Source organism: Gavia stellata, chromosome 1, assembly GCF_030936135.1.
Source record: "Gavia stellata isolate bGavSte3 chromosome 1, bGavSte3.hap2, whole genome shotgun sequence".
Taxonomy (NCBI): Eukaryota; Metazoa; Chordata; class Aves; order Gaviiformes; family Gaviidae; genus Gavia; species Gavia stellata.
Genome location: NC_082594.1, coordinates 102,283,613 through 102,310,300, shown reverse-complemented (window position 1 = coordinate 102,310,300; position 26,688 = coordinate 102,283,613). Strand labels below are relative to the sequence as shown.

The 26,688-nt window shown below is 35.1% G+C and overlaps 1 protein-coding gene across 4 annotated transcripts in view; it reads left to right on the top strand.

Moving 5' to 3' along the window:
* The window catches only part of ITSN1 (intersectin 1), a 137,338-nt gene that overhangs the window by 71,956 nt on the left and 38,694 nt on the right, over positions 1-26,688 (top strand). For 3 of the 4 annotated variants that reach the window (XM_059820594.1, XM_059820581.1, XM_059820601.1), the window contains 8 exons: positions 5,310-5,434; positions 9,703-9,932; positions 11,335-11,456; positions 18,563-18,807; positions 20,466-20,625; positions 21,473-21,678; positions 22,379-22,461; positions 24,632-24,798. In XM_059820594.1, coding sequence (XP_059676577.1) covers positions 5,310-5,434; positions 9,703-9,932; positions 11,335-11,456; positions 18,563-18,807; positions 20,466-20,625; positions 21,473-21,678; positions 22,379-22,461; positions 24,632-24,798 — 1,338 coding nt within the window. Of the gene's footprint in view, positions 1-5,309; positions 5,435-9,702; positions 9,933-11,334; positions 11,457-13,420; positions 13,436-18,562; positions 18,808-20,465; positions 20,626-21,472; positions 21,679-22,378; positions 22,462-24,631; positions 24,799-26,688 lie in introns of all 4 variants that reach the window. The other variant, XM_059820588.1, reaches the window with a different exon arrangement.

Genomic DNA, 26,688 nt, shown 5'->3' with positions numbered 1-26,688 from the left:
GTTTATTTCCTATACTATAAATTTTATAAATTTTACAAAGGTCAGTCATTACACACTGTCGAAATTAAAATTATTAAAATAATTCTTGATATGGTTCTTGTCTCCGAAGACCAAATAATCATTTCGTATAGCATAGAAGAATCAAATATTTAGAGCTTATCTGTGTTACTGCACAGGAGAAGACAACTAAATTAGTGTTGCTGAAATACGTTAGTCTTGCTGAGAAGCTATTCTCAGTGCCTGGAAAAAGTGGTGAACATGTAGAATCAAGTTCTTAAAAATGTTTTACATTTTGTGTCATGTTCCAGTTGTTGTCAGTCCCTGTCTAGTCAGTGTGCACTGGACAAGTCTTGCATATGAATGCCTGTTTACATTTGAGCATTTCTTTCTTCCAGTCAGTGGCAATGGAAGATGCAATGCTGCAGTGCCTGGCAGTTCTCCTGGGCTGCGTCAACTACTTAGACTCCTTTCTAAAGGTCTCCATGCCATACTCAGGCAGTACACAACTATCTCAATCTGAGTGATGAACCTCCTCCAGTTATGTGCTTCACTTTACCATAAACAGATGAGTGTGCAGTGTTTAACTAAGTTAGTATTTAATAAGAGGTGCTAGCACTAAAACATAACCAAAGAGAAGAGTTTATAATTTGATTCTTTATCTAATCCTTACTGCCTAGGTGAAGAGTGTGCCTTGAATTGCAACCTGGGCAAGGTACTAGTTAGTTATTTTTGTCTTTTGCTTATCTGAAACTTCAAGATTTTAAGTTAATTGCCTATTTTTGTCATGTTGTTCAGAATTTTTAAAAAGAAAACACTTCTGTGTTAAGTATTCCTACACAGTACTGTAATTTGTGATTCCAGGTACAAGAGAGATGGCAATACATTCCCTTTATCAAATCCCCCATAGCTATAATATGGGGTGAAAGGAGGAACTGTCAAGGACAAAGCAAGCTTTTTGGGACCTGGGGAATGGGGTAGAAGAGTATTGCTGTGGGAAAGTTTCAGTGAGCACAGAACTGTAGGGTTCTTTCCTCTGGGATCAAATGTTCTGGTTTGTCTCAAGGGGATGAGATTTGATGGAAATCTTGTATGGTAATCCCTGAAGTATCTTAAGTTCTGTTGTCTTTCTGTCAAAAGGAAAAATTTGGGTTTGAACAACTACATTTCTAACGTTAAGGTTTTCATAGCAATATGACTTGTCGGTATATAGTGAATATTATTCTGCTGTATGAAACTCATATTTTAATTCATATTTGATATTATGTGGGTACCTAAATGTGGCTATTGTAACATCTCAAAATTATACTTGTTAGTCTGTTTGTGAATTAAGTTGAAAGGTAACAATTTTTATCTGCTTACAAGGTAAGACATGCTTTGTCCTGCACACCAGAAACAAGCAAAGCATTGTTATGTCTTTGGAGTTACAATATACAGTTTGTAAATGTACAGCTTTTAAGTTGCTTGTGTCTGTAAAAGATGAGTGTAGGACTGTGCTGAATATTCAGCTGGCAAATGTTTCATTCTGTTGATTGTTGAAGTGTTAACTATAATTTTGTTCAACTGGTGTCCTATAGCACTGTAAGAGATGCTGATTCTTTTTCCCCCACCCTCCCACTGCTACTTGGCAGAGCAACAGAGCATGTTTGTTGCGTGAGATGCCGGTCAAATCTTTATTTACTCCTAGCTAGGTTAGATTTTCTTAACTGTTACAGGTATGTCACAGAAAAACCTCTTCACAAAATACTGAACTAGTACATTGGCTTAGCTGGGGGGGAATAATGTGTTAAAATGTCTGTGGAAAATTAAATAATTACAAAAATGTCCCTTGAGATCCTAACTTAGCTGAGCATATAGATAAAATGACAAAATAAACAAAGAAAATAATTTAATTATTTGGACCAGAGTTGGCAGCAGCACTTAACTGCTGTGATGCAGCACTTGATGATCCTACTATATGTACTCAGTATGAGAAACTACTTGCTTCAGACAGACATGGTGAAATGGCTCACAGCTACAACTTCCCCGTTGTCTATTTGGCAGTAAAAGTGCCATATATAGTATGTTTAATGGTGAGATAAACTTACATGTCTAAACTATAATTAAAATATAAAGTTTGGGCTAGCTTTACAGTTGGACATCTGGTGGAAGTAAATAATGTTTCGAACACAGATGTCTTGCAAGTTGTAACTTGGTTTTATGTAGTTGTGAATTAAGGAAATTTTTCTGAAGGGGGGAAAATACCGATATTCTGAATTAGAGGTAGATTCCTCCTGATTCTGCAGATATAGATGAACTGAATAATTCTTTCTAGCTAAAAAAATTCTTGTTAAAAAAGTAAACTAAGCTCAGATACTTGCATCTGGGTTGTCTCACTTAAAAGGTTTTGAGATTTGTTGGGGTTTTTTGTTTAACTATGAAAGCCTTCATACTCTTCAAGAATTTTAGTTCCTCTTTCTTTGCCTAGTGATTATTTCTATTTTACTGCTCAAACACCAGCATTTGGGATAAAGATGCAAAGGGGAAGAAAAAAACAAACCTGGAAAGCACAGTTATCTAAATAGCTTAACCTGTTGTTACTTGCAAAATTTTATCTTCAGTGTTGCCTTATTAGAAATGTGTGGCTATCACAATACTCTCTGTTCAATAGCAAGAGGAGTTTTCATCGGCTAGGACTCAGAATCTTGAGCTTCTTGGCATACGAAGTTGAGTGACATGACGGGACATGAATGTGAAGGAAAGCTACAGCAAGTGGAAAACAAAGGATTTCTAATGGAAGCCTATGCTAAAGTCTAACTAAACATAGGAGTCAGAAACCTGTGCTTTGGATAGCAATCTCTTTACCCAGAAAAGCTTGTTAAAAATCATGAATACTAGTCAAGATATTTGATAATTCACAGCAGTAGTATTTTAAGCTTCAAGAGCTTTGTAGATACTTAGTTTTATGGATTTCTACAATCTACAAAAATTCATAATACTGTTGGCCAGGTGGAAAACTGCGTTCAGCTGTGCCATTTTCTAATCTATGTCCTTTCAGATGAATGCTTGTAAATCCCTCTACTGCTAATGTTCATATGGTTGTATATTTGTCCTTTGCATTTGCACATATTTTTTGATACAAATAAGGGGTCAGGTGATCATGTAGAGAAGATGGAGACTGTGATTCCCCCAGAGAAGTTAATTTGAAACAAGGGTCAAATCCTTTGTACCTCAATATATTGCAAGTGTAACAACGTTAAAGAAGTTGAATTAATAATACATAGTTATTGGAAATGACTGGTCACTCTAGTTAGCACTTCAGAAATTTGTAGTTCTGTCAGAGGCCACCTCTAGCTCCAGGTGCAGTTGCCCAACTGTGTATTCACTGCAATCTTCCAATACTTTTATTTTCTCAATGTTCTTTATGGGCCAACTGCTAAAAAACCATTATGTTCAATATTGCTAATGTTTTTCCTTTTTAGTAGCCCTTTTCCTTAGTCCAAATAAGGCATTTTATTACCAAAATAATGGGTAATAATGCCCATTATTACCATGGGCATTCAGAGTTTAAAAATTTTCCCAAAGGCTCCTGCCTGAGTAATTCTGGTGATTTTTGCAAAAGTAGTTTATTTTACATTCTGTAATATCCATTCTAGATCCTAACTATCTACTAAGCTTTAATGGGACTATGGAAAATAATGATGATCATAAAATATGGTATTGCTCAAATTATCTCCATATTTCAGTGAGTTTCATGGCCTTAGCAGAGTTTTAATTAAAACTTATATAAGAACTGATAATCTCTTTAATGGTGTTGAATTCAGTTTTCATTGAATTTGAAACTGAGGATCATTAATGAAATAAGACTGAGAGGTTGGACATGAGATTCATCTTAACCTTTTTTTTTAAACTTCCATGCATATATCAGAAGTGTTTTTAATACCTTGCAAAGGTCATGTGCTACTCCTCTTCGTAAGGTAGTTAGACATCTTCAAAATTGATGTTGCACAGTGTGCAGTTGTTCAGCACTAATGCATGTATTACTTTCACTAACTAAAAGTTTTAGATACAGTGCAAGTACAGTCTGTAAATAAACAAGTATTAACTTTCAACTTTTATGAACTTATAGCTAGGAAGTTACTAATAATGTTGTGAAATTAACTTACTGAAACTTTTCTCATTTTGGCCCTTTGAATCACTTGATATTTAGGTTTTGGGGTTTTTTTTACTCTTACGCAATTTTCTACATTTCGGTCAGTGCATGAGGATAGTTATAGGAAGTATTCATCTGGCTAATTTGTAGATTGTGAATTTGTGAAAAAATATCCAAATACTTTCAAGATTGAGTGTTTCAATCCTTGAATGAATTAAGATTAAGCTTTTAAGGATACAAGAACTAAACAGACCTGCATGATGTAAGTCATAACATATTTCAATAAAAGTAGACATTATTAAGATACAGATTTAGGAACAATTTCCTACTATAAACTACTTCTTCATATTTTTGTCTGTACTACATTTTCATTAAAACATCAATTTTTTTGAAGTGAACTATTTTCAATGAAAAATTTCAGTTGCCATAGGTAAAGTTATCCTTTTTTTCTTCGTAACACTGAAGAGTTCAGCTGCAAAATTCTAGGTTATGCAAAGAGATTCAGGATAAAATTTGTATTTGTGTTAATAGACATTAATGCAGAAAACAAATCTTGAGGAAAAGATTATGTTTTTATTATTATTTATATTCTAAATGTTTCAGGCAATGTCCTTCCAGTTAACTAGAGGAAAACTGACTTGTATATGGATGAATATTCTCTGTGCCACGATTCATCCCAAACACATTGTTTAAGGAATTCAACCCCCTGGGTATAAAACAATCCTGAAGATTCTTTAGTAAATCACCATTAATTTGAAAATAAAACTGATTAACTGAAACAGTTGCCACTATGAGCAGCTCAGAAGGCAGATTTTTGTATGGAATTTAATAAATTAATTCAACAAACCAGCAAACAACTTAAAATAAGACATAAGTGACTTTTCAGATTAAGTTTTGTCAGACTTCTGTCAACTTTTTAGGGTCCCTTTTAAAAAAAGGATTTCTTGTTTCTTAACCCTTTAACATCTCAGGTTATATGGATAAAAATAGGAAAACAGTAAGTGGTTTATAGACCTTTGAAATCTACCTTAAATGTCTGCCAATGCATTTGGCAATACTGTAAGTTTGAACAGAGATATCCAACCATTTGCAAGTTTTGTTACTTCACAATGAAATATATGGGGCCATTAGTTATGATTCACATAGTATATGTTTACACGTATTTTACTTTTTTCTCTAGGAGCTGAGAGAAATACATAACAAACAGCAACTACAGAAGCAAAAGAACTTGGAAGCTGAGAGGCTGAAACAGAAGGAACAAGAAAGGAAGACAGTAGAACTGGAGAAGCAAAAAGAAGCTCAAAGGTAACAAACTGCTCTAATTTAAGCCCTTTCTGTAGAGGTGTTAGAGTGCAAAGCATTTTGCAAACAAGTAAAATAAACGTTGCATTTTCAGGACCATAATCTGATCTCAAAGAATATATCACTAAATGGCAAGAATACCCAAGACCTAGACCAAGTTTCATTTCAGTCCAGATGATCCCTTTTAAAACTCAGGGAATCTCTTGATTTGTCCTTGATTCTGTGATTCTGTCCTTGAATAAGAAGTGTGCTGCAGAGATGAGCTTCTACGTCTGTCTGTGACTCTTAATTGTCAGTAATACATTCAGATTTCAGCAGTGTTACTTAAATATGTAGTGTACTTCTATACCTAGAGAGGTTCTTGAACGCTGTAACTAACTAGCGTTGTCATTTATACTAACATAAAATACAGAGCTAATGCACATTTACACTTGGTAATTTGTTTTCTACACATATTTATAATACATTGATGTAAAATGAATGTCATATAGGCTAGCAACCAATTCTATTCTGACGTCGTTTGTCAGTAGCTGTTTGACTTAATTTTTAGAAATTGTGGGGGTTTTATACTTCTAATGTAGACAGATATTGGTCAAGAAATGAAAACAAAGTCCTGGGAACAAGAGGTCTTAAATTATTGGTTACAGCATTACATGGATTGTGACCTAAAGTGCATTGATAGCCTGTGTTACTACTTGGTGAGTCAAGTTAATTTTTACATTTCGGACAAAACCAAAACAAGGTCTCAGTGAAAACTGTATCTTCAAACAGAAATCTTATACATAGAAAGCAATTAAGTTTAGATAATTCTTAAATCATTTACATAAATCCTATGCCTTTAAAAATCATAAAGATCAGCTTCAGAAATAGCAAACTTTTTATGAAAACAGCTTTCTATCACGAAGACGTAACTACACTAAATATGGTAATTATGTTGGAACTTCCCTTGAAAACAAGAAGGTTGCTGAGATACTGCAAGTATAGGAACACTAAAAATACTATTTTTCAGAATATTAAATAAAATACTCCATTTCCTTCCAGAAAAATGGAAATTTAAAAAACAGATTTAAAAAAGGAAAAACTTCTACCATGGAAAACTTCATGTCTGACTTTTCATGCTATTTGAGCATTCAGGTGTTACTGGTAATGCACAACTTCATGCTGCCCAAATATTAAAGCTTCTAAATAATCGTAATTGGGGTACCTGATAATGAGCAGTCTGCCTGTCTTACTGATTTCCAACAGACACCAAAATGAGTAAGGTAAATGATTAATACTCATAACCCAGATGCTGCCCCATAATGATTATGGAAGTATGCTGCCTTTTAATAACTCTAGTGAAAGCAAAGAAAAAAAGAATAATCTAAGATCATAATTATGTGCACTTTAACTTCGGCTTAATGGATAACCACAATCACTTTATACTGAGAACCATCTTAACATTTTTTTGTTGGTAATTATGCACTGAATCGTGCATATAACTTAATTGAGCAAACAAAGATATAGACATACATATTTGGGTATGGTAGAGGTCTTTTTGAAGACCTCTTATGACTAGTTATTCTTAATTATCTTAATTAAAAGGAGAAGAAAGGAAGAGGAAAAAAAGGAAATTAAAAGAGTAAAAGCAAGTATAGGTAAATCCCAGATTAGAGGTCATATTCCATGATAGTTAACACATCAGGAGTCTTGAGGTAAGGAAAAGAGCAGAACGTCAAGTTTTCTGTTCCTAACCCCAAGCTATGGTGCTTACACTTAGGCTTGTGTTTCTTTGGCTTCTCTGTCTCTTCTTATTCCCTTCCTTGTCCTCAGCTTGTGATAATAGCTTCCATAACAACCAAAGAAGAAAATTCTGCAGCTTCTATGGAAGGAAAAAAGAAATCACACATACCACCACCTCCCCCAAGATACATTTTTGTCTGCTTTTCTCGCTCCAGCAGTTAGAGCAGATTTGGTTTATAAGTATGGGAAGACTTAATCACTCTACTAGAACATAATTAAAAACTCAGTTTCCCATCTAGAGCTCATCTGACTAAACTCACCAGGTAAGACACCACTCAAGTCAAAAGAAAATTGAGCTCTGTATGCCTATGTGGTGCAGCTTCAGTGTTGCAACAAAACTGCTGGGTAATTGGCTCTGAATACTTTGCAAATGAACATATGAAAGGCAAATTCAGCAATTAAAATAGGAGGTTGTCAGAACAGTGAATTTATTAACTTGTTAGATGACTTTACAGTGAAGGCAGAAAAGTGTATAGCAGTATTTCATAGAGGAGGAAGTAATATTCTTCACATTGGTGTCTCAACCTCTACTCACAGAATGATACTCATGGTATACTGATATGGAATATTCAAATGGTATCAGCAATTTAATTGAGAACCAAAGATTTTTTTGAGCTTCCAAGCTAGTAGTTGCCATCTTAAACAGATACTGGGTACCGTGATATCTCTCAGAAAATATTCTTGTAAACTCAAAACTTACATTGATAGAGATGAGATTTTTGCCTTCTGGTGCCACCCTACTGTTTGGAAAGTGGATTTTTCCCCTTAAGGAATTAATTTTTTTTTTTTCACACAGTTTTTGGCCAGGCATTCATGTTGACCTACTATATAGAAACTATTTTGTCCAAGGACAACTCTGTAATGACCAGCTTGTTGTCATGCGTTTTGTCACTAATTTTGTAAGTACAAAGAAAGTATTGAAGTGGAATAGGTCATGAAACAAAATAAAGCACACTTGTGCATCTGTTATAGCCCTTTGGAGTTATCTTTACTGGTGCAAATTGTTTCTAGCAGAGAATATTTATTCTTTTCTTCTGTTGTCTTTCGCAGTTGGGAATGTGAAATTTTCTGAATAGCTCTGCAAGAGTGCTGTATGAAGCTTGCAGATGTTTTTACTCCTTGCCCCTCAACGGGAGGATCAGGCCTCTGCCATATTTTCTGATTACTGCTTTTTTTTTTTTTTTTTTCTTTCTGATTTGGCTATTTTGAGTCTTACCTAGGGATGTTTGTGGCTTTGAGAAAATAAGCAAAACCAATTTGTTTGATCGGTATTCCTGACTTCTTCCCACATTTTAGAGCTGAAGTCAGTGCTGAGCAGATAAAAATTGAAGTGTATAATTTGCTGCTTATTGGGTTCCAGCAAAAACTTAATGGTAAGAATTCATTATTGATAATGTCCAGTGATAGCTGTAGGCTGTTATCTACAGGCCTATATTAAATAAAAGGAATTGTGGGGCAAATGAAAATGGTAACTTGCAATGCTGATATAATGGGATACTCAGATTGTAGTAGACTGCTTGGGAAGTTACATGGAACTGAAGGGCTTATGTCTGGGTTCTTGGATGCCAAGGAGTTTTATTTCTTCAGCCAAGGGAGATTTTCTTTTCTCTTTTTCTTCCTCCTTTCTCTATATGTTTCATCACTTAAAACAACTGCATAGGCTTTATGAATCCCATGGAAAAGTATGAAAAGAGAATAAACAAATATTGTTGAATCCCCAAGTTGAGACTCAGATGTTGTTCAGTTGAAGAGGTGGGATTGAAAGTGTAAGATCCTGGAAGCTTATAATTTACAGAGCATTGTGAGCTGGATAAGAGACTGTTCTAAGATACCTGTGTAAAGTTTCATACAATAACTAGAAAAACACAGGCCAATATTTTCATGTCATTGTAGAGGAGAAGAGATCACAGCCTCAATAAAGAAGGTAAAGTTTAGCATTTACAAATCTCTGAAGAACTTTGTCAAGAAAAAATAGTGTTGAATGTTTTTTCCCATCTTACACTCAGCTCCAAAACATAACTGGTTTATAATTTCTGTATGCTCAGGTTGCTCTGTACCTCTTCTAGAGTTCTGTGGAATCATATTGTAAAGGTACAGAATTGATATGTGAGTTAAAATAAAAATGATATTAAAGGTAGTTTTTTAAATGCAAAGGCAAAGCAGCTCAAGGTAATGGAGGCCTGCACTTAGTAGTAGGTTACATGAAATAGTCTTCTGTCACTTGTCTGAGAGTCACAGCTCATTTTTTAAAAATACATACGGAGCCATAGCAAATCTTTCTGAGTATTTCTTCTTTGCCCTCTAGGAGTCATTGTGTAAGAAGGTGCTGTGGAGTGGTTGATAACTCACCAAAATAAAATTAATAGCTCTTACAGTGTACGCAAAAGCCATAAAGAGTACACTTTATACTATAGATCATGCACAAGGACAACTAACTTTTATGGTCTTTTGTTTGAGTGGCTTAAAAAACCACCTTAATTGTCCAACAGGCGAATCCAGGAACGGGATAAACAGCGGCTTGATCGAGTGCAACCAGAAGAAGAACTTCAATGGCCAAAAAAAATTCAGGAAGATGAAAAGCAAAAAAGGGAAGAAATAACCAAGAAGAAGGAAAGTGAGGATAAGGGGAAACAGGAGGTGCAAGAGAAACTGAATAAGCTTTTTCAACCACATCAAGAGCCAATCAAACCAGCTGTCCAGGCTCCTTGGTCAAATGCAGGTAGAGGAAAAAAATCGAGAAATGCTGTTGCACATGCCTCTTGAACAATTCTTTTCTATTTTGTCTTTCCATTTAATACAGAAGGTTATTATGTTTCAAGATCGGATTGCTAGTCCTACTAAAGTAAATCATGTATGGACTGAGTTCTAGACTCCAAAAAGTTCTTTCAGGCTTCACTATTCTTCCTGAAAGTATAATGTTTAACAGGGTGTAAAGCACTCACAGGATGAGACTCACAGTGCCAACTGAAGAGGGAACCTTAGCTGTAAGTTGTAAGATCTTGATGCAAGATGTCAAAAATTATTTCTGTACTTTTCTTTACAATTTTTGTTTTGATGTGGAATATATGCCTTGGGATTTTTTTAGAGTAGTGGCAATATGTCATTTAGTTATCCTTTTTTCCTTTTCCCCCTTCCCCATGCATGTTGTTTACTGAAAAAATGACTTGAAGTCTAAGATTTAATCCCCTTCTTTCTACTATGCACATGATCACTTTCAGCTGAGAGCTTTTTCTCTGCATTACGACCTGATTTTTGCGCGTACTGAGAATCATGGTTCCCCCTTAAGTGGCTTTGATACATACACAAGAGAACTGATTGGGAATGTAATATTTGTTTAAATATTTGATCAAAGGATTGCATAAAGGGGAAATTACCTTCTATCTTTTAGCCCAAATCTAGAATTGACTTAATCTAATATGTCCTCTTGCTAGGTTTTATTTGTGCAGAGTAGCACTTTTATTTGTGCAGAGGGCACTTTTATGACCGAATAGGCAAAATGGGAAGTGCATTATACAAGAGCAATTTAGCTTATATCTTTAGGGTTTTTCTATATTCTTCTTTTTCTAATAATGCATCTTTAGCATATAATTTTTTTAAAACACCATCTGTAAGTGACCTCTTTTCAGCCAATCTGTATGTGCTAGGGCATTTTGAAACATCTTTCTTGGAAGTATAATCAGGCTGCAAATGAAGCTGCTACACAAGCAGGCTCTAAAAGTATTTGGGATACCGTTGATATATGCAAGAACATCACTGTTTGAATTGAACATATGGCTGATCGGATTTAACCTACAAAATCACTGAAACATTTGAGAAGTCATATATGTTGCATCATAAGCACATGATTCTTTTTATGAAAATAGTTGTATATATCATAAAACTTAAAATATAGTAATGTTTTACCTGATGTTTAGGAAAGAAAATAGTAAGAAAATTATATTTTAAATAATTCATTTTCATATTTCCCCTTATGTAAAAGGGGGTAATATACTTCCTACAGACAATGTAAGGTTTGTTAATTTTTGTCTCCACCTTCACCTCATTTTTCAAATATTTAAAAATAATGTCTTTTGATTTTGTTTTTTTTCTTTGTCTCTGTGTGTTTTTTTTCCTTTGCTCAGAAAAAGCTCCTCTAACCATTTCTGCTCAGGAGGATGTAAAAATAGTGTATTATAGAGCACTGTATCCTTTTGAATCAAGAAGCCACGATGAAATCACTATTCAGCCTGGCGACATAGTCATGGTAAGAAGGGATTGAGATATTATTTGAAAAAATTACTTGAGCTTTTGCACTTGTGTGATTGAAATTGTATATGGCAAAATTTTTTACAGACTTGAGAAAAATATTTCAGTGAATACCAAATGATGTAATATGACATAGTAACCTTATTATAATAATGGATAGCTTCTTACAGTTCATTGTAAGTGTAAAGTTTAAACATAATCTATGAGTAGATCATATCAGTTTTAGTATGCTGAGCTCTGTGTGTCTGTCAATGTTTTTGACAAGGTTTCTATACAGAAGTTATCTTGGTGAGAGGTTTCTTGTCCTCCAGGGTACCTAGGGAGTAAAGTTACTGTTATTTTCTATTGAGTGGCTATTATGTGTGGAACCAAAAACTGGCTTTGATATATAAAGTATGTTTCTAATAAGAAATTTACCTTTTTATAAGAATAGTACAAGAGCAGTGTAAAATTTTTAATTTGGAAAATTGCCTTTATTAAGCGAATGTGATGTCCAGTGTAATGCTCTGTGAAACAATTATGCTAAACTAGAAGATGGCTACACTTCTGTCGTGATCACATAAACGTTATCATAGTCTTTGTACGGTGGTGCTACTTCTTCACTAATACTGGAAATTTTTTATACAACTTTTTTGGTGATGGTTTTTGACATAATGATCTAGTACAATTGTAACTTGGACTTGTTTGTATGATAATTTACTGTGTTCTTTTTTTTGTATTTACTTAACTCTTTTGTGAGATACTTTTACATTTATTTTAAAGAGAGTACACAGTAGATAAAATGTCATTTCTAAAAGATGGAAACATCAGACCCTAAAAATTTGGTTGCAGGTGTGTTAATAGAGAATAATTTCCTTTCTTTTTTTTAAGTAGATAATGAGGAATGGGGATATGGTCAACCTATAGCTGTCGTGTTAAACTCTCTAAAGCTATGTTCTGCTTTTGTCTCTATCTCTAAAATTATAATTCTGTTGTTAATTACTGCAGTTATTAAATGTGTATATTAATATTAATAAATTACTAGTATGATCTTAACATACATATGTCCATTCATAATGAAAATTCCTAGTATAACTATTAAATGACACCTTGTTCACTGTGGAAAAGTACATTTCTTATAGTGTTCTACCCAACAAAATAGATTTTAAGAGCTATTTTGTTGTGGCACAGTTTAGTAAGAATGGATTTTGGAAAAAATACACTTTGTAGACTCATAAGTTGTGATAATAACTATTTTTTTAAAAGCATGTATTCTGGGGAGATGAGCCTTAATCTCTCAGCCTGTTTGGGTTTTTATTTTTTATTTTTTTTAATTGATTCACCTGTGTCACACTGAAGTGTTTGTAACATTAGAATCTGCTTTTGGAAAATAGAAGGTGAATCCTGGATTAGTAGCACTACTGAATGACTCAGGAAGATGCCCAATGCCATTCTGAATAACAATGCAATGTGTTGTTACTCTGCATCAAGGAATAATATTGGTTAGTCAGCTGTTAAATGAGAGAGGATACAGGTACAAGAATCTCCTTAGGCTATTGAAAAATGCTACATCTTGCTTTCTTGGGAAATAGATTATAGCCTAGGCGTATAAGTAAACTGTTTTTTTCCTTTAGGAAGAGTGATCACTATTAGGTAGACTTGCAGGGAAATAACATTTTTGTCAAAAGTATATGATATTAAGGAACACTTCACATGTTTTAAATGGAGACTTTGAGGTAATCTGAGTCTTCCTATATGTTACTTTTGGACTTCGTTAAAGTAGAGTAACTACTCTCAATTTTCTTTTATTTAACTTACTTTTGACAATAATTAAACCTGATGACTGATTCTTGTGGGATTTATCTCCTGCTCTTTAGTAATTGCTTAAATGGGCTACTCTTAGAAAAGTTGATATAAGTAAGACACTTTTGTGAAATGTGTTATAATTCTGCCTTGCTTTAAATCATTGCTTTCCTGATGGAGGTTAAAAGGGAATGGGTAAGTGTGCTATATGACTGTTAGGAAGTCTATGCAATTTATTCATTTTCATAAATACCAATTTTGTTACCATGTAGTTTACTTGTTTTTGAATTCACCTAGGGTAAAATTAACAAACTCGCTCACATTGTCAAAAGTAATTTAAGTGCAATGGACCAGAACTTACTTTTGAGAATGGGCATTTGGACTCCTGAACTCTTCTCTGTCCTTAAGTGTTTGTCGTGTCCTGTGGTTCTAAAAGGTTCGAGTTGGTTACCTTTTTTGGAAAACAATAATTTACAAGCTTACATGTTAAAGTGTGTCTAATTTATGACATAAATGCAACTCTGTAGTTAAGCTGACCTATACAGTTGGGAGTTTACTGTGTGCAGCAAAAAAGGTATTGCTTAGAATAACTGTGTTCTAACATAGACAAATATGGCACTTCACCATTTTAACACTATAAATGTCTTTGTGTGTGCGGACTTGTGCAATCATGTCTTGTAATCATATAGCTGTACAGAAGATACCACCCAAACTGTAAGTGCCATGAGCAAAGAATCCAGCTGAAGCCCAAATCCATTGACTGCGCACATGGGAACCAGGCCTAAATCCTGGATGTAAACAGGACTGCAGAATTCATTATGTCAGAATGACTTGTGGCTTTAATAGATGTGTAGTTCGTAAATAGCTTTTACAACAGTGTAATGCACTTTTAAGCTGTGCATGAATCTTGAGACCTGTCTTGGTGGAAATGCAGGAGAAGGATGAGGGTTTATTCTGAAAGGAAAAATGTTTGCAAATTTGAGGAGGGCTTTCTTCTGCCTGACTTTCCAGTACACGTTAGTTATCTGTAGCACTGATGTATCTTGTGTAATGGTTTAGAGAATGTGAGGGGCGTGGGCTGTATTTTTTTCAATTCTTCCACTTCTTAGTTACAGCATTTTTATATTTTCTCTTAACTTGGATTTCTGCTTTCTCTGCTTCTTATTGTTCTATGTACTTTAAATGTCTTTCACTATAAGCTAGATTGATTTATAATCCTAACTATAACTTAACCAAGCTTTTGTCTGGGAACAAATATTCTGAGCCAAGAAAGCCATGCCTCTTTCAGGGCTGTCTGTTCAAGAAGTTATGTTTCTATTATGTGTATGAATATATGTATACAATGTATGGAATTCTTTTCCGTTGGGTAGCTCTCTTACAAAGCAAGTCCTCTGGCATTTGCTGCTGTTAGGCTCCAGCTTGAAGTAAATGAATGGATTCTGTTGTTGCTGATAATATTTTATATAATACATCTTATTTAAATAAACTTAAGCATAATTCAGTGAAATACAGGTGAATTATTGAATTACTGAACTGTAGTGGCTGTAGCAGGAGAACATAAGTTAAACAGGAAGTTCATAAAGAAGCTTCCATGGAAGGTCTAAAACAAATTCATAATCATAGTTTCTCATTAGTTTTGTTAGTTATTGATCATGAGAGTTAGAATGAATGTTCTTTTGTATTAGACACGTAGACAGCCTCGCTGTGTTAGATCCTGTGTAGGTGTAATCAGCCTATGGCCTCTGGCCTGCAGAGCTTATATTCAACATTATAACAGGAATTCCAGTAGTCTGAAAATATTTAGATCAAAAGCCTATGAGTGGAATAGAAATAAAATGGTCATTTAATGGATAGATAGTTGAACAAAACAGATGATCATACTCTGTTTAGCTTTGACTTAAATACTTTTTGTGAGAGTGTTAGAGTTTGGCTTCATATGTAGAGTGAATATCTGCAGTAAAACAGGGCTTCTCTTTTTGTGTGCATGCACTGCTGGTGATACGCAAGCCAGGTCAAAGTGGAGTAGGCCACTTGCAAAGCCAGCCCTTCTGTTGACAGAGATGCTAACTCGACCTATTGCTTTTGCTGCTAAGAGTTGTGTTGCTGTTACTCCTGTCACTTGTGTTCAGTTGCTGGAACTAAGTAGCTGTAAGCCGTAGCTCTAAAGTATGGCTGAATAAATAAAAAATAAAACCACACACACTATAATGCACTATTCAGGTGTACATTTAAAGTCTGGTTGTATTTTGGAAAAAAATAATCTGGGATAGTTTGTTGTAGGGACTTGGGGTTGGTGGGTGTAAAAATATAAGGAAATTAGAACAAATGAATTTTAAAAAGGTTCAAAGGAATTTATTTAAAGTTCCAGTACTGTACTACAAAACCAGATGCAAATTACATTTTATATGAATAACTGAGAAACCAGATTTTTTATGAATTATAGAGTAAAAATTATCCTTCAAAGTGCCTTTTTATGAGTGTACATAGAAAACTTAATTGGATTGAAAAAGCATAAATTTGACTATCCTAATAGGCTGTTTTATGTATTATTTTAACTTAAAACTGTCTTCTAAAGAGACAAATCGGTTTGTATTTAAAACCCTTTGGTAGTTTTTTTTCTCTGCTTGTACAAAACATTCTTCCTGAAAAATCACAATGGTTTCTGTATGACTGTGATTCATTTAAAAATGCCCTTTTTAGAACATCACCATAACAGATTTTTGGCTTTTCAGTCCTGATTCTTTTGTATGTTAGTGATTCTAGTTACTACCTGACTAGTTGAATGCAAGTAGAAACTGTAGCTATTAGTACTGTTTAGATTATTCAACTTGGCATCAGATGCTGATAATACATTTCTCCCTCTCTCTCCCAAGATTCACCCTCTGCTGTGACCTTCCATCACTCAATACTGCTGCTTTTAACAATCCTATTCAGTGCTGCAGTGGAAATTCTGCTCTGCACTGCAGTAAAACCACATTGAACCTGTCAAGCATGTAGTCCATTTATTTCTGGGTTTGCTGTGAATTAATAGGGACTGAAGCAGAAGATGGACCCAACAAAAAGCAGAAATAATGGATTGTTTTGCACCAAAAGAAGGGTGTGGGATATAAATTACAATAGGAGGCAGTCAAAAGAGTCAACAACCGGCCTAAGGCAAAGCAATCTATCAGCAGCTCAAATGAGTAGTCCAGGGACAATCAGAGGCAGAAGCTTTGCTGCTTTGGTTTCAGTCACTTCTAGGCAAAAGAATGGTCCCACCTTTAGTCTAGAGTGACTAGTTTGCGCTACTGCACCGGTTTTTTGCCACTAATTTTTTTTTCTCCAAACAAGCAGCTGATAGGATTATATTTTATTAAAATCAATAGTGAATTCGTAGGTGTGTTTCCAACTGTAGAAGCATCTAGCTCGAGATACTACTCTATGCTATTTTTGTATAATGTCATATACTGAAAACTCCTTTGACTGAAAAGGATACTATTTCTTATTCCTTAGCTCATGAAGCATTCTGTTATCAACAAATCCCTCACACTGATAATGGACTTTATATCTCTCCCCATTGGTTGGACTTTTCCAACCTTAGTGATTCTGTGATTCTGTGACTTTTATGAAGTAGTGTCAGGTGATTTAGAAGTAGAAATTCAAGCATCTCTGACTGCTGTACTGTTGTCTGCCACAGTCAACTCTTGAGTTACACTGTTGTTTGAAACTCTTACGTATCTTGAAATACTGATTGCTACTGGCCTAAACAGATGAGAAAAATTCTTGCCAAAAACCAGTCACTGTGTAGGGTTGGTCATACGACTTTTCATTACTGGCCTGGTTTTACTGCTGACTTGACCATTGCTGGGGAATCTGCAGCTATGCACAGCAGATTGTTGTACAAAGTAGGTGTTATTTACATGTCAAAGGTGCAAACCCTATTCATACAGAATCATAGAATTGTTTAGTTTGGAAAAGAGCTTTAAGATCATCAAGTCCAACCGTAAACCTAACACTGCTAAGTCCACCACTAAACCATGTCCCTAAGCACCTCATCCACACGTTTTTTAAAAACCTGCAGGGATGGTGACTCAACCACCTCCCTGGTTGGCCTGTTCCAAAGTCTGACAACCCTTTCAGTGAAGAAATTTTTCCTAATATCCAATGTAAACCTCGCCTGGCACAACTTGAGGCCATTTCCTCTTGTTGTATCGCTTGTCACTTGGGACAAGAGACCAGCACCCACCTCTCTACAACCTCCTTTCAGGTAGTTGTAGAGAGCGATAAGGTCTCCCCTGAGCCTCCTTTTCTCCAGGCTGAACAACCCCAGTTCCCTCAGCCGCTCCTCAGAAAACTTGTGTTTCAGACCCCTCACCAGCTTTGTCGCCCTTCTCTGGACACGCTCCAGCACCTCACTGTCTTTCTTGTAGTGAGGGGCCCAAAACCAAACACAGTATTCGAGGTGCAACCTCACCAGTGCCGAGTACAGGGGGACAATCACTTCCCTAGTCCTGCTGGCCACACTATTTCTGGTACAGGCCAGGATGCCGTTGAAATGTTTAAGAAAAGTTAACAGGAAAGTGTGAAATTTGCAGAACCGTAGCTTAACATGATCATAATAATCAATAAGTAGGAATTAAAATACAGCTGCAAAAATAGCCCTGTTTCATTCAGTCCTTTACGGCTTGGCAAAGATATCAGAGTGAGGGGAAAACAGAGGCCTGCAAGTTTACGTATAAAAACTTACCATGGAATTGTTTTGTATAAATATATTAACAAATCTGTGGATTTGTTTTGAATTGTTCGATGGGTGTTGTTTTTAATATACTGTGTTTTTTGTTGTATTTTCTGCAAGATAAAATCAAGGAAAACTTGTTAAAAACTGCATTTTGTGTTGGTTAAACCAGAAATATCAAGATTTAAGGGATTTGTCTAGAACTCACTTCTCCCAAGCCTGCTGTACTGTGGCAGACTTTCAAGCAACTGTTTAAAAATCCATGCTTGGCTTATGCATTAGGACTGAAATAAAACTTTTTTACCTCATCACCAAGAAATCCTTTTGATTTTGGCTTGGGTGGGGAAAAAAAAAAGAAAGAATTGCAAAGCAGTATTACGACCCTTTATCTATTAATATACCGTAGCAGGAATAGCTGTCAACATAATCCTTCAAAGGTAAATTAAATAACAGCAAAATTCTACCTAGGTGGAACTTGTATTTGTAATGAAGGTGTCATGTCTCTGTAACTAGAGAAAGTCGATTACTGTGGATAAGGTGGTTTGTTGTAAGTAAAAATTCCATTTGTATGTTATGTTTCTTAACTTTCTAACTTAATACATCTACAGGTGGATGAAAGCCAGACTGGAGAACCAGGGTGGCTTGGTGGAGAATTGAAGGGGAAAACTGGATGGTTCCCTGCAAACTATGCAGAGAAAATACCTGAAAATGAAGTTCCAGCTTCTGTAAAGCCAGCAGTTGAGGTGGCTGCTGCACCTAAAGTTTCTGTGCATGAAACCACTACATCATTAGGAACTCCTGCTTCTACAGAGTGTACTACAACTGCCAATAACTGGGCAGACTTCAGTTCAACGTATGTTTGGACAGTGATTATTTCCTTAAATATGGTGGAGTCCTTTTTAATCAATTTGACTGTGGTGGCAGTTAACACAGAGTATAAAGATAGCAAAATAAAACAAGCTTGTTTGAAGTAAGATATTTTTTCCATAGTAAATAGTTAAAATCACAGCCTTGTGGAACTTTAACCATGCTCACATCGTATCTACCTGAGCAATGCAGAAGGACACATCACAAATAGGAGACGTTCCTAAGTGAGGATGGTGACATGGTGGAAATCCCAAGGTGTTCACCTTCCTTCTCTTAAATTAGTTGGCACCAATCCTCATGGAAGGTTTCCAACTTGGATTATACAAAAAGTGATAGTGAGAGAGTTAACATGAAAAGATGATTTATTAATTCCTTATCACAACATTAATAAGACTGATGCAAGTAGAACATGTGCCCTTCCCTAGATGTCTTGTTAACTCAGCTTAATGCTCTGTGCAGTATTATCAACCCTATGTAAATGGGGTTGGGTAAGTAATTGTCTTATCTTTTGATCATGTAATACGTATCTATAAATTAAAATCTAAATATCTTAGTGCAATATTACAGCACATAATGTTCTATTTCAAAATTTTCATCAAATAGGTTGCAGTAGTTTTTCCAGTTATTTTAACTTTTTCTGTTTCACTACAGTCATTTTTCTGGTAAGACTAAATCTTGAGCTTCCTGGAGATGTCTGGCACATACTGAATTTTATTGTTTTGAATAAATCATACTTTTGACAAAGCTGTTTCTACCCTAGGTGGATAATGCATGCTTTCACGCTTTTCATAAAAATTAATACTCAGTTTCAATACAAAGTGAGTCCCAGACCATTTATACTACTAATACGCTCCTTGACATGATACAGGGGTTAGAGATAGTTGTGGCCTTTGGACACTATTACAATCTAGGTGGACAACAACTGATTACTCCAACTAACAGCATAAGCAACAGGCAAGGGAAACTTCGGTTTAAGACAGGTGCTTTGTTTACACTCTTAGAGTTCAGGGGATTTTGTTCATTTAAGTGAGTATTTGGAGGCAGAGGTGTGAATTATGAGATTTAATAGGCATTTTAAAGGACAAGAGAACATAAAAAGGATAAGAGGTTGCATAAAACTCTGTAAAGAGTTGAAAGGAATCAGTAGGAAATTATTTTAAGCAGGAGAAAAGAGGTAGGGATTTGAATGAGAAGCAGCAAAATTATGTATAAGGGAAAGGGATGCGAGAGGTCAGTGATGTGCAGATATGAAGATTTCAAACCAGTTTTGAAGAGAATGATGATTTTTTTTTTTTTCTTTTAAGTTACTTCTTTCCACTGTGTATAATATAGACTTACAGACTGCACTACTTGAACTTCTGTTGTACTGGGGCATAGCTAAGAAATGAAACTAAATTACAGGAACAGCTGGCCTTAAGTAGCAAGGACAAGCAATTGTATTTAGAAAGTGCCTTTTTAAGATTAAATTTATTGTTAGCCTATGTTTTATTGCACTACTTTCACGTGACAGTTATGATGCTCATGGAATATTCAATTAAAAGAAATTGACTTAGAATGTAGAAATTTTTTTCTGCACAATTTTCCTGCATGAGTGTTTTTATTCAGTTGAAAATGGTAGGAATTACATCATTCACTTTTTTCCAGATGGCCAACAAACACTAATGAGAAACCAGAGACTGATAACTGGGATGCCTGGGCAGCTCAGCCGTCTTTGACTGTTCCCAGTGCAGGGCAGCTGCGGCAGCGATCAGCCTTCACTCCTGCCACTGTTACAGGATCATCTCCCTCTCCTGTCTTGGGTCAGGTGAGCACCTATATGCTTTAAAACTGTTCTGACCCAGCACAAATGTTTGGAAAGCAAAGTATAAACATTGACCATGCATTAAAACGGTCCCCTGAGATAGGTAAGCTATTTCAATTTGGAGTGATGAACAGGTAGTGTACACCCATTTGCAAAATAGGTGGCAGAATTTAACGTGAAGCAGTTTCTGTTCTGCTATTCTGTGCTGGCTTTTTTAGACTTTGGTGGTCCAGTTTTAATGTTTTGGCAGGATTCCAGTTTTGGGTCACTTCCTTGGGGCTTTCCTGAATCACATAACAATAACCTTCACTCCAAAGTGGATTATGTAGTTAAGTGGAATAGCAATGGCAAAGCTTCACATAAAATGAATTCTGTCCATCTGTTAAGGCATTTCCTTTTCCTCAACTGGACAACATACTTGTAAGCTAATGTGTTCTGAAAAATGCTAAATATCTTAGTATCTTAGAGCAAGAAAAAAGTTGGAATGTACAATGAATAACTTGCAGCAAAGCATCATTTTCCATAAAGTTTAAGTCCTGCTAAAATAGCTTAATGAAGATTTATATGTATATGTTAATTATAAAACTTTATTTACCTTGTTAAGCAAAACCTCTGATGATCTTGCATTGTATTGATTATGTGTTAACAGATAGAAATGTAGAAGGACTGTAAATGTTTCTGGTATTACTTTGTAAGTTTAATTGACTTACTTTGCTTTATATAGTTGAGGGAGAGTCTGTGTATTTTGTTGCTACATAAGTAGCGTAAGAATATAATTCCTTAAGCAGCTTTCTTTATGAAAGGTGGTGCATGACTGACTTCTCTCTCTTTTTCTTTAAAATTGCATTAGGGCGAAAAAGTGGAGGGGCTTCAAGCACAGGCTTTGTATCCTTGGAGAGCAAAAAAAGACAACCACCTTAATTTCAACAAAAATGATATCATCACAGTTTTGGAGCAGCAAGATATGTGGTGGTTTGGAGAGGTTCAAGGACAAAAGGGGTGGTTTCCTAAATCATATGTGAAGCTTATTTCAGGACCCATTAGGAAGTCAACGAGGTATTTTATTTGCTTTTACCATACTTTACTTCTATACTGTAATAGTTAAATAAGTATGAAGAGTTGCACACTTGAATTTTAAGGTTTAGAATCTATTCTGTAAAAATGCTTGGTTTTATATGACTCTTTTCTGGGGGGTTTTGACTTCCAACCCTGGAAATCTGTGTGAGGAATCAGAAAACTGACCTCAGTTCTCCTTTGGTCATGCATCACCAACATAAGATCTAAAGCTTAATGAATGGTCTTAATTTTATGTGACTTGCAATGAAAATGTTAGTGTATTGGATTTTATGAATTACAGCTATGTTAGGTCATAGCTTATCTTTCCTCAGAATAAGAAGGTATATCTCAAAACTTGATCACTTATCATTACTCTTGGAGGATGAGTCAATCAAATTCTGGTTCTGTGTAATGTGAAGGCAACATTAACATTAGTAATAAAAATGAGAATTATTTTAGATATTTATTTTTTTTCTGAGGGAGAAGAGGAGGTGCAGAAACTTGTGCATTTAAGGCAGTTACCTAAATGTAACCATGACTGGCCACTATACTTAAAAGCTTTAATGTACACATTTACTGTCTCTTCTTTTAAAATGTAGGGAATTGCTTATGGATGCATATGCATTTTTTAGTTTTAAATATAATAATAATTTTTCTGAAGAGATTTAATTTCTTAAATAATCGTTATTTTCTTCGAAAGCATGGATTCTGGTTCTTCAGAAAGTCCTGCTAGTCTGAAAAGAGTAGCATCACCAGCAACAAAAGCAACTATGTCAGGTGAAGGTAAGCATTTCAAACTGAGTGGCATTAATAGTATTTTACTATGTAATTAAATAGAATAAGTCTGCTTATTGCTAAAAACAAGCTTAGAATCAGATCTTAGTGTTTTAAGATCAGGCCTGTTAAAATTGAAGTGCAAATCAATTTGCCTCTAGAATTATTTAAAATTATTATAGTAAGAATTTATATATGTTGTTTATATAGAAGAAATAATTTCACATGCCATTAAAATATCTGCTGTAGTTTGTACTGTTTCTTGTATAAATATTTTGATAACAATTCCCGGTCTGGAATGGGTTTTTGCACAGGGCCAAATAAGCACATCTGTGCATGTACTTCATGATGTCAGGAATTATTAATAAATGTTTCAGTTTCACCCAAAGCTGTGTCATTAAAGCTCTTAATTAAAGAAATAACAATCAGTTATAGAGTGTTGTGTTCCTTATGGTCAAGGCTACCCCTCATTTTTAAAGATGGAGCCTGTGGCCCAGGCAGATAATTGTCAGGCCTCTGAAGGGTTTTAAAAGACTTGCATTCCTGGCTGTTACCACCCTTCAGCTGGAGGTTAATGTCTCCACACTAGCTGTGTTAACACACTGTGTTAATCCACTTCAGTGCAGTCAGCTAGGTTAATTTAAATCACAGTCAGAGTAAATAAATCAATCTAAATATTGGTTAAAAATGAACATTTGTGTATAATCTCTACAGCACACCTTAAATTTTTTTTAACTACAATTCTACATACAATTTTAGGTGAAAGTGTCTCTTTGGTTACCGATGTATTTAATTTGCCGCTGGCATGAGCCCTACAGAAATTAAAAGGAGGGAATGGTAAAAATCCATGTAACAAGGAAAGTGAGATAATCAATTATTTCTACATACAACTAGTCTTGCTCACTATATATTTGAGGAAAAGCAACTGTGGAAATGCTAAGTCTTTTTTGTAAAGTATGGGGTATCTCAGGTTATATGTTTGCATTAAACAGGAACACGACTTTTTAATAAAACATTTTTTAAAAAGCTGTATTTTTAAGAAATAATAAAGCAGGCATTTAGCATCTTATATTACATTTAAAGGATTTAAGAAAAATTCCATGTTTATAGCATACATTATGATATTTAATGTGTGTGTTTGTGTGTACGTGCATACAAACAGATGGGTGTGTTCTTCAGCTGCAGTTGTTAGACAAACCATGTGCTAGCTTTCATTAAGGATAGTAATTGTGGTTTGAATTCTTGCTGAACTTCCCCGAGCTAAGCTTTTTGGTCAGATTTAGTGTTCAGGCAAATAGAAAAATTGCCAGCTGTACTGGGAATACTTGAATATTTTTGTTAAATATGCATGAAAGTCTTCCTGAAATACTGTGAACTACTCTTAGGTTCAGAGCTGGTCCTAGAAGCAGAGGATATAATCTTCAGAAATCTGTTTTGTGCCCATGTATAGTGTGATAATGCTCAGTTAAATAACAATGTGTCAAATTGTATAGAAAATGTTACGGAATTGTCTGAAAATCTTCTTTGTAATCATTTATGTAAAAATTTTTCATGTACTTCTGTGATTGAATTATGCATTGCATTTCTCAGCATCAGCCTACTTTAGTGTTTTTGCACTTGAATACTAAGTAGGTGACTGTGTTTTAACAAAACAGAACACATTCAGGCTTTGTCTTAACATTTCCCGGCCATCTGTTGCATAAGATGCAATGAGATGTGTGCCCTTCATGCAAAGCTTCAAGTAATGAAGGAATTCATTGTATATGAGAGCCAAACAGCATATGTAAAATGAAGACTGTATCTATAGATATTTGGATACTGAGACTTTCCAACCCCAAGACTGAAAATTCTAGTCATCGGCACAAAACAGAAACCGTTGGGAAACATGTTTTCAGAGTAGTTTCTGATATAGATTAATAATTTATGTACATTTTAATTATACTAGCAAATTATTAAAAAAAAAAAAATCCCCCAGAAGCAGCCTTTTGATAGATTGTATTTAGTTCTGATAGATATAATTTTATGCATTAAATATTGAGGTTTCTATGAATAGTAATTAATAAATTTATCTTCTATCTAGCCCGTGGATAGACTACATTATATTAGTTAGGTTTTGCAAATTATAATTGAGCAGTTTATCAAGTGTTTTCCCATGTTCTGTATTATTTCCCTTTTACAGAGTATATTGCTATGTATACTTATGAGAGTTCTGAACAAGGAGACCTAACTTTTCAACAAGGTGATATGATTCTTGTGACAAAGAAAGATGGCGACTGGTGGACAGGAACACTGGGTGATAAATCAGGAGTTTTCCCATCTAATTATGTGAGACTCAAAGATTCTGAGGTAGAGACATACTGAAATGTTACAAAATTGAGCTGGGAGCGGTATGTTTTATTTGGTGTTGTGGTGATTGTTGCAAGTCAATGGATCATAAAGGAAGGAAAAATATTTTGCAGTTTTACTGACTGTGAGATTGGAAAGGAAAAACAATAATAGCTGTGTTTTACAACATAATGTCGTAAATAACTTTGTGGATTGTATATTAAAATGAATCTTGCATATGTTAATAGTTAACTTGGCAGTTTTGTAGAGACAAATCAGAATAGCTATGACTACTTTGTTCCCCAGGTGAGTTTTTAATGACTGAGCTGTATCTTACTGCCATTATTTTTAAAAAAGACGTAGAGAGTAATATTTCAGTCTACTATCTTTTTTTTTTCCCCTGTTATCATTTTCTTGCAATCAAGGGGAACAAATTTCTCAACAAAACTTAGCTAACTACTATATTTATTTGAAAGTTTTTAGCTGAATAATAGGGGTTCTGTTTCATTTGATTTTTATCCTGGAATAATCTGATAGAACATGTCCGTATTAAATCTTTTTTCTTTCTTTTTAGGCATTCTAAAGAAAGATGTTTTCTCATTTATATTCCTCATCTGTTTGAGAGGATAATTCATCTACTAGTAGGAATTAGCTTAAAGTCATAGTTGAATACAGTACTGATCTCTTGATAAGAAGGAGTTCCTGTTTATGTCTCTAAGAATAATAGAGGTCTTAAAAGTAAATAAATAAGTAAAAAATTACTGGATTTTTAGAAATCTAGGTGGTAAGACTTTTCCCACAAGTCTTGAATCCTGTGTGTATGTGACACAACTCAGTGAAAGACTGTGTCTGCAATATAGAGCTTGAGCAAAGTCACTCCTTAAAATTATTTCTGTTGGTGGAAAAGCCAAAGAATAAAACCTGTAGTGACATATGTAGCTGTAGAAAGCCTTTATATAATAAATTTTTAGATAGTAGAGAAATTTTGATAACATCCTCTGAGACAGGATTAAAAAAAAAAATGTAGTTAATGATATTTAGTATTGCAGTCCTTGGGAGAAATAGTATTGTGATATTGCTTTCAGAAGCATTTTAGAAACTTTTCGCATCTATATTTTGCATCATGTAACGAATTTCTTCAATCTCTAGCACTACTAGTTCGAGAACTAATCAGTCTTATACTGGAGAAGTCCTGTCCCAATTTTGATTAGTTGGTCCTTTGTGTTGTGAGGTAGGCTTTTCTGTGCACATTAAGATTGTAGTTTCACAGAATAATTTCATGAAATCATTTAGGTTGGAAAAGACCTTTAAGATCATCAAGTCCAACCGTAAACCTAACACTGCTAAGCCCACCACTAAACCATGTCCCTAAGTGCCACATCTACATGTCTTTTAAATAACGCCAGGGATGGTGACTCAACCATTTCCCTGATTGGCCTGTTCCAATGTCTGACAACCCTTTCAGTGAAGAAATTTTCCCTAATATCCAATGTAAACCTCCTGACGCAGCTTGAGGCCATTTCCTCTTGTGTTATTGCTTGTTACTTGGGAGAAGAGACCGACACCCACCTCGCTACAACCTCCTTTCAGGTAGTTGTAGAGACCAATAAGGTCTCCCCTCAGCCTCCTTTTCTCCAGGCTAAACAACCCCAGTTCCCTCAGCCGCTCCTCATAAGACTTGCTTTCTAGACCCATCACTAGCTTTGTTGCTCTCCTCTGGATGCACTCCAGCACCTCAGTGTCCTTCTTGTAGTGAGGGGCCCAAAACTGAACACAGTATTCGAGGTGCAGCCTCACCAGTGCCAAGTACAGGGGGACAATCACTTCCCTAGTCCTGCTGGCCACACTATTTCTCATACAAAATGGTCATAGGTAACCCATTTTAAGTGAGCACAGGTACGGTCCTACCTG